The following is a 13,865-nucleotide window of genomic DNA, read 5'->3' on the forward strand; positions in this document are numbered from 1 at the left end:
TGGTTTAAAAGTGGTGCTAAATAAATCCACATGAGAAAATGGGAAGAAAAAAGAGAAGAAAGGCAATGATCATGGGCTTATCTGTTCTCTCCAAAGGAAGTGACAGAAATTAAAATGAACTGTGGAGAGAGAGGGAGGAAGAGAGCAGAAGCAGGGGCCATCATCCTATTCGTTATGTTCCAAAATGGCTTTCTGCACCTGCGCACACGCACAAACACACACACACACACACACACACACACACACGCACGCACGCACGCACGCGCGCGCACGTGCACACGTGCGCTCGTGCACACAGTGTAACAATAAAAATTAAAAATCAGAAAAGAGAAAAACCTGAAAATACTATTCGGAGTATCACTGCGCACCATGCCCTTTAAAAAAGAGTCCGAGCAACAGAGACCACAGTGAGCATGCGCACAGCCTTCACTGAAGAGAAAGACGCAGGTGCAAGTTTGGGGGTCAGTTTTCACTGTGGTCAACCCATCTGTTCTGAACCTCGACTTTCACTCTGCACACCCTTCCCTCTCTTCTCCATGTGACTGTAGAGCTTGGCTCTCACTTCCTCTTGATTGATCCTGGGGCAATCTCCATCCTAGGCATTGTGTCCCCCACCTCCTGCCCAAGCCATTTTCATTGTCACTGATGCTAGCGGTAGAACAATTTTCAGGGCCTCCAGTGTTCTTATCAAGTGTCTGCTTGCTTGGTACCATTGCAACATTTTTTCCCATATTTTCTTTTTATCTACAAAATGATGCAAATTGGGTAAAAGGAAACCAATTTATATCTTACAAACTGTCTACTGAGCCTCATATCACTTAAGTGATCTGATTGCCGAAATTTCCAAAACTCATCAGAATGGAGATTGAAATGTGTGACTTATAATTCTTAATTCTGTGTCTTATGAAGCTAAATTGTACACACAAAAAAAAGCATGGGTTTCCAAACATGTGTCTCTGGGAGTTGAATCCCAGTTCACTGCAAACTGCAAGCTGTGATGTTCCGGGCTGGTTACTTAACATCTCTGAGCTAAAATGTGAAAACTCAATCGATCGAGAAACCCCCTGGGAAGACATGGCGATGCTGCTAGCCTGAGTTCAGACATTCATCCTAAATCCGGGATCTCAGGGAGAGTGAGAGCAATTATAACAATACAAGATGAAATACGTTATTTATTCTCTGGTGGGGGACTGCCAAGAAGCACCTCATACATTTTTAAGCATTCCTTGTTATCACTCTCAACTACTACAAGTTCTTCAGTAGCTAGCTAGAGCCTTTTCTGTCGTGGGTGTACCCTTTTGGCCATGGCAGGCTTCCATACTCTAATGAATCTCAGCCTCCTGGGTGAGACAAGAGAATCCAGCGCCCTTCTTCAGAGCCCTCTCCCAGATTTCTCTCCTGTGTTTCTTGTTCAGTTTTATCTGGGCACTTAACTACATACACACTACGAATCTCATTATCTAATCCTCCACCACTCACGAATGGATACTCTCCTCCCTGCTGCACAGGGAGAAGAAACTGAGGTTGACCATATAACAAGCTGGTGAGGAAACCAGAGCCCCACATCCAGTCGCTCAGACTCCAGCTTCTGAGTTCTCACTAGCTCTGCTACGCTGTCCCCTGTGCCTCTTTCCGCCATAGTCTACTGTGCTTTTACCTCACTGAAGGCAGACAGCTGGCGTTTTCTCTGATCAGTTAGCATATGCGAATGTGAGCGCACGCCATTTGACCAGTCGCGGAGGCAGATCAGCGTCCGCTTCACCAGAAGTCCTTATAACAGGGGTGTCTTTCAGGCATCCAAAGCTCCACAAATACAGTGAGTGAGCAACTAAATGCTATTCCATGAAAAGGAAAAACTTTGAACCGCAAGGCAATTACCCGTCTCCTAGCAGGACAGATAAAGCACCATGCTCCAGTTAGTTACTAAGTTTCAGCCACAGACACCGCCTACCTCAAAGTTCCCTCCTCAGCTCCATTTTGATATTTTGTCTTTTTTTTTTTTCTAAAGCTGAGGACCGAACCCAGGGCCTTGTGCTTGCTAGACAAGAGCTCTACCACTGAGCTAAATCCCCAACCCCCTCAGCTCCATTTTGAAATTCTGTATCCTGTTTCAAATCCCGTTTCCCCATTCTACACGTATATCATGCAACCATGGCGATTGAATGTATACTTTGATTTAAAAGCAAACGAACCTGATCTTACACTTTGAGGTCAAAACTTCTCTCCCTGTGACCTGGAGGACCCTTTATTTGGTACCATGCAGGTCCTCCAGGCCTATGCCCGCTCCTCAGCACAGCCTGGGAATCGCCTCTATCTCCTCCGTGCCTCTGGCCCTGTGGCACCCTCCTCTGGGGCCACCAGCAACCCCACCCTCTACCCTCCATGACCAAGCATCCAACTCTCTGGCTACCAGGACCTTTCCTTCCTTCTTCCTCTTTCTGATCTTAGGCCAAAACCCAATTAGACATTATTTACTCTATGTTAGGACTTCTCCTGAAGCAATCACTGTTCGCCTCCTTTTACTAATGGGGAGAAGCAAGGGTGGCATGAGGTTTTTGAACGCAGTAACAATGGAGACAGAAGGAAGGGTGATAGCAACTCTCGTGACAGCAACCGCTGAAACCCACACTACCTACCAAGTCAATTCTGCCTTTTACCCCTAGGAGGCAGTAGTCAGCAGGTTCTCTGTAGAACTGTGCTGCACGGGTTCTTGTTCCTTCTCTCCTGCAGTGAGCTTCCTGCATTGCCTGACATTGAACCAGGTGCTAGACTACTGCTGGTTCTATGGCATTTCCCACAATGCCAGAGGACAAAGGAGAAGGGAGCAAGTGAGACTTATGAAGCCTCCACCAGCCTCATCCTTTCCTGGGAGAGCAATGGGGCGTAGAATTGGCAACTGCAGTTAAAGTACGGCTGCCAGCTTCTACAGCCTCACTTGGGATGTGATATTTAATCTCTTTGAGCCTTGGCTTCCCCTCCTGAAAGAGAGGCACTGCCATTCAGCTCAGCGGTATTAAATAAAATAACACATGGACAGACTAACTGCCCAACACACAGTGAACACTCTCACAGTACCCAGAATGCACCAGGGAGCAAGAGAGCCCAACCTCCACCCAGATTGCACCTCAGCTCCTAGTTTTATCCTCACGCTGAGGATCTTCAAACGACACCAGGGGGATGCTACCAATCAGTGTGTGCACAAGCTCCCTCCTCGAGGGAAATAACACGGGTTTGCAATAACTCAAATGAGCAGCAACAAAATCATTCTGATCTGCTGTACTCTGGAACGGAGCACACACTTATTTATGATTTTGAAATCTAGCTCTTAATCATGTCAACATTCTTACAATGCAGTATAACACCCTTAGAATACCACGCATAAAGTAAAATGTACTTGACTAAGGACAACTTTTTAAAATGGTGTCCACCTGAAGCACCACGCTCAGTGGCTTTTGCCACAGCTGGTGCCTTTTCCATTGTGTTTAAGTTCATTCCGAGCGACTCCTGCCAGTGTTTGTTTTCTGATATGCATGTGGGTGCCCATGTGAACACCTATCTCTCATGATAATGAAGCTTCTCTGCATACCGCTCTCAGCCCAGCCTTCCCTAGATGGAGCAATGGGAGGCAGAAGCAGTAGCCATTCCTCCAGCCACCAATAGGTGGCGACACTGGTCACAAGGGCTTCTCTGGTGAATCTGTGCTGTGGTAGTTCTCATCTGGTCAAGCAGCATGCTTGGGGTGGTGAGGTGAGGTTTGGGGTACCCACAACCATTCTTGATCGCACAGCATGACCTTTAGAGGGACCTAACGGCACTTCTGAAACTGAAGGCAACAAATCCGGGAGGGCAACAGTAAGGTGGGAAGGTTTCTAAAAGTGACACGTGTCTCACGTATTGTAAGAGGGTGAATCGCTGTCCGTCTGAAAGGAATGATGGCCGTGGGAGCTAAGCAACAAGCACTGAGCAGCATAGTGAGGGGGAAAAAACAACCGAACAGTCAACAACGGCTTAAAAATCCAAGCAGAACACGTTTTCTGAGATTTCAGATTCAGTGCTGAGGTCAAGTGAATCACTGTCTGTCCTTAGATGTTTAGTCCAACCTGGTTCAGGCATTCCCTTTCTGAACCTTCACAGCCATGTTCTCATTTAACCGTACTCTGGAGTCACCTGAGAAGGTTTTCAGACCCCGGAATCCCAGGCTGGAATGTAAGCAGACTTCAGGGCCATTCAGAGCCCTCCAGATGACTCCAGTATGCAAACCACAGTTAAAACTACCTTTAAAGCTAACCATGGAGAACACATGGCTGCCGTGGTTGTGTGGCTAGTGGCTTTATGATGGGCAGATCCTGAGATGTAAGTGGGCATCTTCCTAGTGCTGTGACATTTGGGTCTTCACAGACAGAAACTACCTGCCATGGGCATTTTTCTTTTTAAATTCTTACAACCATTGTGGTGGAGAATATTTTAGTAACCATGATAGAGCAGGGGGTGTCTTATAGTGTTGAGGGAGCTACTCACATACCTATTTTGGAAAAAAAATCTATCAACACTTCAACTTTTAATATCTCTCAGTAATAGACAAACAGACACATAAATCTGTCCTAAACTCTTGACCAATGGTTCTCAACCTTCCTAACGCTGCGACCCTTTACCACGTTCCTCATGCTGTAGTGACCCTCAACCATAAACTCTTTTCATTGCTCCTTCATAATTGTAATTTTGCTGCTGTTATGAGTCATAATGCAAATATCTGTGTTTTCTGACAGTCTAAGGCGACCCCTGTGAAAAGGTCGATAGACCCCAGGCTGAGAAACAGGCTCTAGGGGCGTCTACACCAGCATTATTTTCCGACTTTCATCTCCTAACTATCCGACTAGTTCACGGACTCTCATCTGTTCACTTTATGTGTCCTGGTAAATTTCTATGTTTAACCACTTAGTTTTGCCTTAAAATCAATGCACCGTTTGCTCCTCAGAATAGCTGTCTTTTTACCTTATCTGCCATTATCATAGATGAGCCCCCATGGATGCCCAGGATAGGGGTGAGCGTCTGAGCAGAAATGAAATCGAGGATCTGGGCGATGGCTTCCTGGTCGGTGTCATCAGCAAACACCACCCCCTGGATCTTCCGGTCGGACATAAGATCGCAGATACGGGTGATGATGCTCTTTGGGTCAGTTTCGTTCATGGCTACCAGCTCCACCCGGGGAACTACTGAGAGATGATGGAAGTCATCTTTCTCGTGGGCGTCTTTTATGGCCACTTCGTCTGAAGTGCCCACGAGGATGACAGCGATGCCGATGCTGGGGGGGCTCTTTTGGGAACGGGCTTTGCTGCCGGATACGGCCAGGACGGCCAACACCAACCAGAACTTGGGAGAACAGCACTCTGCACTGGGCTTCATCTTCAGCTCGTCGACTCTCTGAAAACAGAAAGGAGACAATGGTTAAAAACCCGAGGTGTGCTCTAGAGAACATGTCTTTGCAGCATCTGAATGCTTGCAGAGTCAAGAAACTCTATCGGCTGCTCATGAAGCTCAATTTCACTCCCCCTAACCCAGCATCTTAATTCAGATGTTCTCTGGGCACGAAGAGAGAAAAAGAAATTTTCAAAAGCCTAATAAATCTTTGACCAAGACAAATCAGCAGCCAACAGAGATAAAGCAGCCAAGGATGTGCTGGGAAGTGTGGGCCAGCCAAGCACGCACATGTGTGCGTGTACACACACACACACACACACACACACACACACACACACACACACACACACACACAGGAGACAGCAGGAGGGGCCTTGCTCTTGCCTGGACCCCTGGAAGTCTAGTTATAACCATCTTTGAGCTGCCCTTGGCAAAGGGGGCTCAGCAGAAGCTGGCCACAAAACATGGCCTGGATAAGATGAATCCAGCAAACTCCAGGCATGGAGGCCCCATGGTCTTGTTGCCTGGACCTCATGTTTGCCTCCCAGGGAGTGACAGCCGGGAATCGCTTCCATATTTCTCTTTTAGAATCTGTCTCTTAACATTAAATTAGAGAAGCAGTACATGGATACTTAATTGTAACTGATCGTTACAATCACCCAGCAGGGAAAAATTAAAAGGAGTATTAGTATCTCATTTTATGGATGTTGGCATCAAGGCTCAATGAAGTTAAGGGACCTACCCAAGACTTAATAAAGTGAAGCAGCCCTTAAAAAAAATAAGATTCCATTTCGTGTAGTGTGTGTGTGTGTGTGTGTGTGTGTGTGTGTGTGTGTGTGTGTGGCTTTGTTTGTATATACTACATGTGTGTAGGTACCCTCTGAGTCCAGAAGAGGCATCAAATCTCACAGAACTGAAGTCATTAAAGTGTTTGTAAGCTGCCAGTGTGAGTGCTGAAAGTCGAACTCAAGTCTTCTGCAGGAGCAGCAAGTGCTCATAAATGTTAAGCCAGGTCCTGACGCAATTTTGAACCCAAATTTCTGACTTTTCGTCTTCTACCTTGAATGCCAGGACACTGCACACCCCACACTGCCTTCCGCATCGTCAATCACTGCGTTACAAGAAACAGTATCATCCTGACCTTTCTATGCATCAAAATACAAGAACAAGCAAATACTACTCCGGGTTGGAGTCACAGAGTGTCAACCTTGAAGATAGTTTTATTTTATTTCCAGTGATAGCCTGTAGCTGTAACTTCCTGAGAGGGTGGCCTAGATATTTGTGTATAGCTCACTTCCTTCTTCCTACAAAGAGCCCCTCCCTTTTCATTTCCACACGGGCTCCTAAATCACACACCACACAGCAGACTGAAGATGCAGAACTCCGTAGAATATGAGCCTCGGTCATTTCTCTTTATGTTTCTCATCATTCGCTCTAAGTGCCTCTTCTTTATGAGAATGGGTCCTGCCTGTGTTGCTTTGCCTTAAACCGTCATTTATCGTTCCGTATCATACACTGTGCACTGGAAGGTATTTTCCTCATGCACAATCTCTTTGCTTCTCATGAAAATGCTACAAATTAGACATTTTATTCCCATTTCTCAAACGGAGAAACTGAAACCCAAGCCAGTTATGTAACCCTCTAAGGCCAATGGTGTTACAATACCAGAATGCAAATATATTAATACAGCATTGTTCTCCAAGAAAACAGCCTACGAGGTATACCCAGCACTAGAAGAGACTCTCAATTTTCTATCAAACATGAAAATGTCGTTTAATCACTCCTGTTTTATTGACCAAAAAAAGGGGGGGGGGAGCGATATTTAGGGACCTAAAAATTTGAGAATTTGGATAACAACAAGAAAAAAATTATAATGAAGGTAGTGAACAAAGAAAGATCAGGAAGTATTCACACTGAGCAGACTGACCACAAAGGGCATTAGTGATTCGGGAGTGAGAGGCTGGGACATTTTGTGGCTGAGGAAGCAAAAAAATCCAATCCAGCTCTTGGCAGCAAACCTAGTGGAACTCTAGCTGTTATGGTCATCCTTCAACATTGCCAAGAGGAGACCTGGGTCGATTGCCTTGCTTCTCCCGAAAGAAATAATACAAGTGTCTCTGTGGCTCACACCCGCCAGAGCTCACCCCTGACAGATTTCTGGTCTCTGTCTCTGTGGAAATGAACAATGACGCCATAGGTTCCAAAAGCCTGAGCTGATGGGCTACGGATGGTCTGTCAGCAGAACTGGGGACTGGCACCTCCTTGGTGTTTAAAGAAGGGCAATAGATTCCAGAGGCTGAGTAGGACCGAATATTCAATAGGAGACAGCTGGATTTAGCATCTCAGAGAAATAAGGAATATACATGCTCAATTCCAAGGACTGATTCTTTCTCAGCGAGAACCCAGACATTTAGAATTTGGCTAACTCTGTCCACTCGCCTCTTTCCAGTGAGATTCTAATCCTACAGTTACAACTCCCTAAATTAGATTTCTTCACATTTGAAAGTGGCCCCGCTCTGCCATGACAGTTTATTAACTTGAATGCACCCGATGCGCTTCTGTTTCAAGTTTTTCTTTTCGCTCTTTAAACACCTCTCGTGTACCTCCGTTTTCTCTCACACAATATATTATACTTTTACGCAATGGCTAGTGGTGACATGCAGCGACTAGGATTTGGTTCTACCGAGCAACTCTTTACAAAGTAATGCATTGTGGGAGATAGAAGTGACAGATGAACAGAGAAAAAGCTCTGAGTAAAAACTCAGTTTCAGACATGGGGGGTGAGCAGTTGAGAGAAAGTGTGGTCCAAAATAAATAATCCCACACCCTTCTTCAGACAAACCAAGAACATTAAATACAGTGCTCTTTGGTGTTTGCCTCCTCTTTCATTTTACTTCATCCTCCTGAGGAGAACTGGGAAGCACTTCCTTTGACTCCTCACCAAAGCTCATGAGGTCCACCTTGGCCTTGGGATAGTTCCGTATACTTAAATGTAGTGCATCGGCCCGTCTTAAACAATAGGTGACCTCCTCATGATCAGACCTCTAAGGTTAGCCAACTTGTAGTGAGTACCAACTACCTTGTAGACAGTGTTTCCCCCTCATTTCCCTTCCCTCCAGCAGTGGGAATTGAACCCATGACCTTGCACATGCTAAGCACATGTTCTATAACTGTGCATACTGAACATGCCATGAACACATGTTCTACCACTCAGGATCATCATCTAAGAGAAGTTACAGTCATAGAAGAAATGTCCTCTCTCATTTTCATTTATATGCTCAGGGTGTAGCATTGCCTCATATACCTTAAACAGGGAAGATTCTATCAATTATAGCCAATTATAGGCTTTTGTCAGCACATGAGACTACACAGAAACTGGGATATATAACAGTTTGCATCTCAAAGTGGTCACCTACGATGTGACAGATACTATGGCTGACAAAGTTTTGTGCATTACTTGATTCCTATAAAAACACTGCAAGTCATGATTCTCCCTGAGTTATAAATAAGAAAAGAGAGCTCAGAGGTTAAATCATATGACCGAGATCATATAGCAAATTGGGCTTCATACCCAAGTTTGTCTAATCCTGAAAGTCTTTCTTTTTCCATTCTGGGAGTGTTTCAGTCCAGGCAGATAAAAGAGAGAATGAACAAAAGAACGAATGAATGAATGAATGAATGAAATTACTAACCTGACTTTAAATCAGCCTCACAACAATGAAGGGTATGAGGGTGAGAGAGTCACCTAATTAGTGCTGTCTATCCTGTCATGACTATAGTCATGATAATAGGCCTAACCTACATACCTGGAAGGGTGTTTGAAGATCCAATGATAATATGTATATGGAAGTGCTTTGAAGGCTGTAAAATGCTCTGCAGATGCAAATGGAGTTACTGTTCAGCTTTTAGGAGCGGTTCAGGAAGCCTGGCTATTTACGACAGCATGTGGGATGCGGGGCAAGAGAATGTCAGACAGGCTGAGGGGAACGCTAAGAGGGGCAAAAGACATGCGTTCCCTCCGGATATAACTTCCTGAAAAGGTATCCCCTGATGTCCTCAGAGTAACAGGAGTAACAGCAGACTTCGCTAAGAGCATCCTGGCCATGAGGCTGAATTTGGGAGCCATTCAGGCTAGGGGCCAATATCCTGAAGCTCCATGTCTTCAAATCGTGCTTTAAATTCATGCACAAAAGAGGTGCGAAGAGAATCAGCAAGAAGGTGGAAAGGTTGGACTGACCGTCCACTGTCTCAGCCCTCTGCTTCCTTGGCATTTGGTCTGGGGGACCCATGCCAGAGGCTTCAGGCTTTAAGGTACACGGTGCTTACAGCAAGTGGCAGCCTACACTTGTTCCTAGCTATCTCTACATACAACTGGTTGAAGGAGATGGACCAACGCTTTCCCTGGAGAAAACTGAGTCCCGGGGTAACTCTCATAGGAAGCATGGAAAGTGGTTCTGTAGGAAATTTTAAGCCAAAGTTGCCAAGCACTACCCGATCAGGAAGCTGTCTGACGTCACTCTGCTGAGAGCGGATATGGTAGGACTATGACAGACAGTGGTCATCAAGGGATTCAAAGTTTGGGACCTAGACAGGTGCCACTGCACACCTGTGTAATCCCAGCACTTAGGGCGTTGAGCCAGAGCCGCACAGGGAGACTGTGTCTAATAAAACAGTGCCAAAGCCACGCTTCAGACCCAGGAGCTGCCGAAGCCAGGAATAAAGCTGGAAAGTTCTGGTGCGCAGGCTTTAAAAGCTGCCACAGGAGAAGGTAGGGAATGCATGGTAGCCTTCACTGTAAAAGACGTGAGTGTAACCTTTCTGAAGGTCAATGTGAGCATCTCAACATTACAATACCAAGACAAAAACCCAACAATGAAACCATCAAAAGACAATGATAACTGTCACCTGGGCACCGGAATGCTAGAATAGTCCCGAGGACATATGAATCTAAAAATACAGGTTGACATGTAGGAAAGTGCAGCTAAATTTTCCATGAGGGAAAAGCCATAAATTTGACAGGCGAGGCATCTTATTAAGTAATACATAAAAGATTTTTAAGGAGTGAGCAAAAGGCTTGAATTGACTCAGATATCTAGAAATGCATTTAAGGGAATACATATGAGTCTTCAATGTACAAGACACCGGCAGATTCTATGGGATCAAAATGTAACAACTGTCACTTTAAAAAACGCATTTCAATAGGCAATAAAGTTATGAGCCCTGGCTGTTCTGGAACTCACTCCATAGACCAGGCTTGGATAGCTCGCAGATACCTATCCATGTCTGGCTTTGGAATATTTTTTAATCACACACATTTAAAACTTTCAAAAAGACTAACTTTACTAACTAAGGCTAAAAAGGAAATAAAGGAAAACTGAACTACAAACCATTTGTCGGGATACCTGGGAAAATACCAAGTATCAAACTTTTGAGAGCATTTTGGAAAAAAAAACACACTTTAAATCCATTTCGAAGACAAGGCAATGTGATTGATTATAATATCTCACTCAACCCTGAGGAGAACCCTGGAAGACCCAGAGGCGGTGGATGACTTCAGGGAAACAGCCTTTTCCATATACAGTGGACATGAACTCAGGGACAGTGACAGAACACACAGGTTCAGGTCAGACAAAATCCCGGCCCTGAGCAGGGATGAGGGCATGAAGTCCCACCTCTCTGACATGGTGCTCGTAATTGACACTTGCCAGGAGAAGGAGCTCAGCTTTCTTCAATGCAGTGCTCCTAGGTGTGTGAACCACACCCCAGGGCAGCACTGGTGCTCAGGAGCCTTCAGTCAACACAAACCAGCCTCCCTGGCCTTAAAGTTCACTTCTTAAAAGAGAGAACAAGCATGGAGCTGGGTAGGTGGGAGTCGATCTCAGAGGAGTTAACAGGGTGCAAAGAATATCATCAAAATATAATCTATGAAATTCTCAAAGAATACATCAAATATCTTGGTTTTGTGGATTTTTTTTGTCTCATATTGCGGTGTATATTATGATTTCCAACTCTGTGTGTGTGTTTGTGCTTTTTTTCATTTTTTAAATTCTCATTTGTTTGCTTTATTATTTGCCATTTGTTTTCTAAAGAAAGAGAGAAAAACAGCATGGAGACGGGGGGGGGCGGTAGGGAGGAGATGGGAGAAGATGTGGGAGGGGAAACCATGACCCGAATATTGCATGAATTTTTAATAAAAATAAAATAAAATAAACCAGTGACAACAAAAGATACAGCACAAAGAACTCAATGAGATGTAGAACAAAGGACAGATGTAACCAGACCCAAATGAGCCTTTAAATGGCAATGATGGAGTCGCGAGATGAGTGGCAGACTTGGGAAATGTAAAGGATCGTATATCTTAAAACACAATTATAACATATAAAGCAGAAATTATAAAATAATGAATGGAAATATTCTGAAAATTAGTTGCTCTTAAACTTAATGCACAGTATTTAATAAGATATCAAATAAGAAAAGGAGTACAAAAGCATGTTGAATATTTTTAATAAAAAACAACAGGTCATGGAGACCCTCATCTAGAACATACCAAAATAACTCCTAGCTTTATCTCAACTACTCGAGTTTGCAGCCAGCAACCCCCGCCACCCCTACTCCACTCTTGCCAAAATAAAAAGTGAAAGATTCAGAGAGAACAAGGAAAGATGATTATAGGATTCTATCACATGTGAACATAAAAGGAAAAATAACCTATTAGCTAGCCAAAGCACGATATATTTCTAATAATGATGATAACAATGATGAAATGTGATTGAAAACAAGAGGCAAGAATAGCCTAACTATGAACTACATACATATCAAAGCAATTCCTATACTAAAAGACCAAAGGAGACATTCACACGATAATCTCAAAAACATGGAGAAGGCATACTTCATGAACTGGAGTACCTAACCACAGCAGAAAAGATGCAACATTCAAACAAAGAAAATTCTTTGATGACTGAAAATACATCCCAAATTTCTCCTGAAAGTTATGCACCAAAAAACCTCTGATCTCATTCACTTTGACACTGAGAAGATGCAAGGCTAATTTTTTTTTAAAGAGTTGCTGGAAACACTAATAAAATCAAGCAAGAAAGTGAAAGGCTTATCTGGGTCTGGCAGTACGAGCTTCTAATTCTAGCTAGTTGGAAACTTGAGGCAGGAGAATTGCAAGTTCAAAGTTTGTCTAGGCTACTCATTAAGTCCGAATGCCAGCCTGATGCTCAGTGAGGCTCTGTTTCAAAAGAATCTTTTGAAGGCATTAAAGCTGTAGGTGAGTGTGAGAGTGTTTGTTTATCTTGCTCAGTGCCCACCTCAGCACCAAAAGGTTGGCTTTCAAACACAAGAGAGAAAAGAAAAAAAACAGCTTTTCATTAAGACTATAGTTATCTACACAGAGAATCTGATAGGATGTAAGAACTGCTTGAATTAATACAGCTCAAATGGGGCATGTTGATAAATGGGCCTATTAGAAAAAATCAATACTGTTCTTCTAACCAACTAGAAAACATAAAATTCATAACAGCAAAGACAACTGTGAATTATTTAAGAATTAACAAGGAAATATCCTAACCAAACCTCTACAGAGAAAACTGTAAAACTCTATTGCAGGAGATGACAAAGGACATCGTTGTCTGAACCAATAACTCAAGTGAGTCATGAACCCAATGTATCTTTAACTCAAGTCTACAAAACAGAACCAAAAGAATTTGTTCATTAACATACTTTGCAATTTTAAGTTCCAAGTTAACTTTGCATTTTAGGTCAGACATTTTTTAAGATCTTTGTTATGTGTGTTTGCTTGCAAGTACGTCAGTACACCACATACATGTAGCTACATACATAAATTCTACAGAGGGAAGAGGGTGTCGTATTCCCCTGGAACTAGGGTTACAGGCAGTTGTGCATCAACATGTGGGAGCTGAGAACCTAACTGTGGTCCTCTGCAAGAGCAACAAGTGCTCTTAACCACTGAGCCTTCCTTTCAGTCCAAATTAAACCTAACTGTGGTCCTCTGCAAGAGCAACAAGTGCTCTTAACCACTGAGCCTTCCTTTCAGTCCAAATTAAAGTTGGAATTTTAAATCTTAAGACTCTAGACCAGAAGGATAGGGATGTGGCTCAGTTAACAGAATACTTGTCTGGCATGAATGAAGATCTGGGTCCAATTCTCAGTACTAGAAAACCAGGTGTGGTGATATACACCTGTGATCCCTACACCGGGAGATGCTGCAGGAGGACCGGGAGTTCATGGTTATCCTTCATTACCTAGTGAGTTTGAAGCCAGACTGGGGGAAAAAATGTATGAAAGAGAGTTCAAAGGTCAGATGCAATCAAAGAAAAACTGAGCCTACTGAGAACTCAAGAACAATGGCAATGGGTTTTTGATCCTACTGCACGTGCTGGCTTTGGGGGGGCCTGGGCGGTTTGGATGCTCAACTTACTAAA

The 13,865-nt window shown here is 43.9% G+C and overlaps 1 protein-coding gene across 2 annotated transcripts in view; it reads right to left on the reverse strand.

Moving 5' to 3' along the window:
- Grin2b (glutamate ionotropic receptor NMDA type subunit 2B) overlaps positions 1–13,865 on the reverse strand; it is a 478,504-nt gene that overhangs the window by 333,193 nt on the left and 131,446 nt on the right. For both annotated transcript variants that reach the window (XM_026787956.1, XM_005364513.2), the window contains exon 4: positions 4,993–5,421. In XM_026787956.1, coding sequence (XP_026643757.1) covers positions 4,993–5,403 — 411 coding nt within the window. In that variant the 5' untranslated portion in view covers positions 5,404–5,421. The remainder of the gene's footprint in view (positions 1–4,992; positions 5,422–13,865) is intronic.

This window comes from Microtus ochrogaster, assembly GCF_000317375.1.
Source record: "Microtus ochrogaster isolate Prairie Vole_2 chromosome 14 unlocalized genomic scaffold, MicOch1.0 chr14_random_2, whole genome shotgun sequence".
Classification (NCBI taxonomy): domain Eukaryota; kingdom Metazoa; phylum Chordata; class Mammalia; order Rodentia; family Cricetidae; genus Microtus; species Microtus ochrogaster.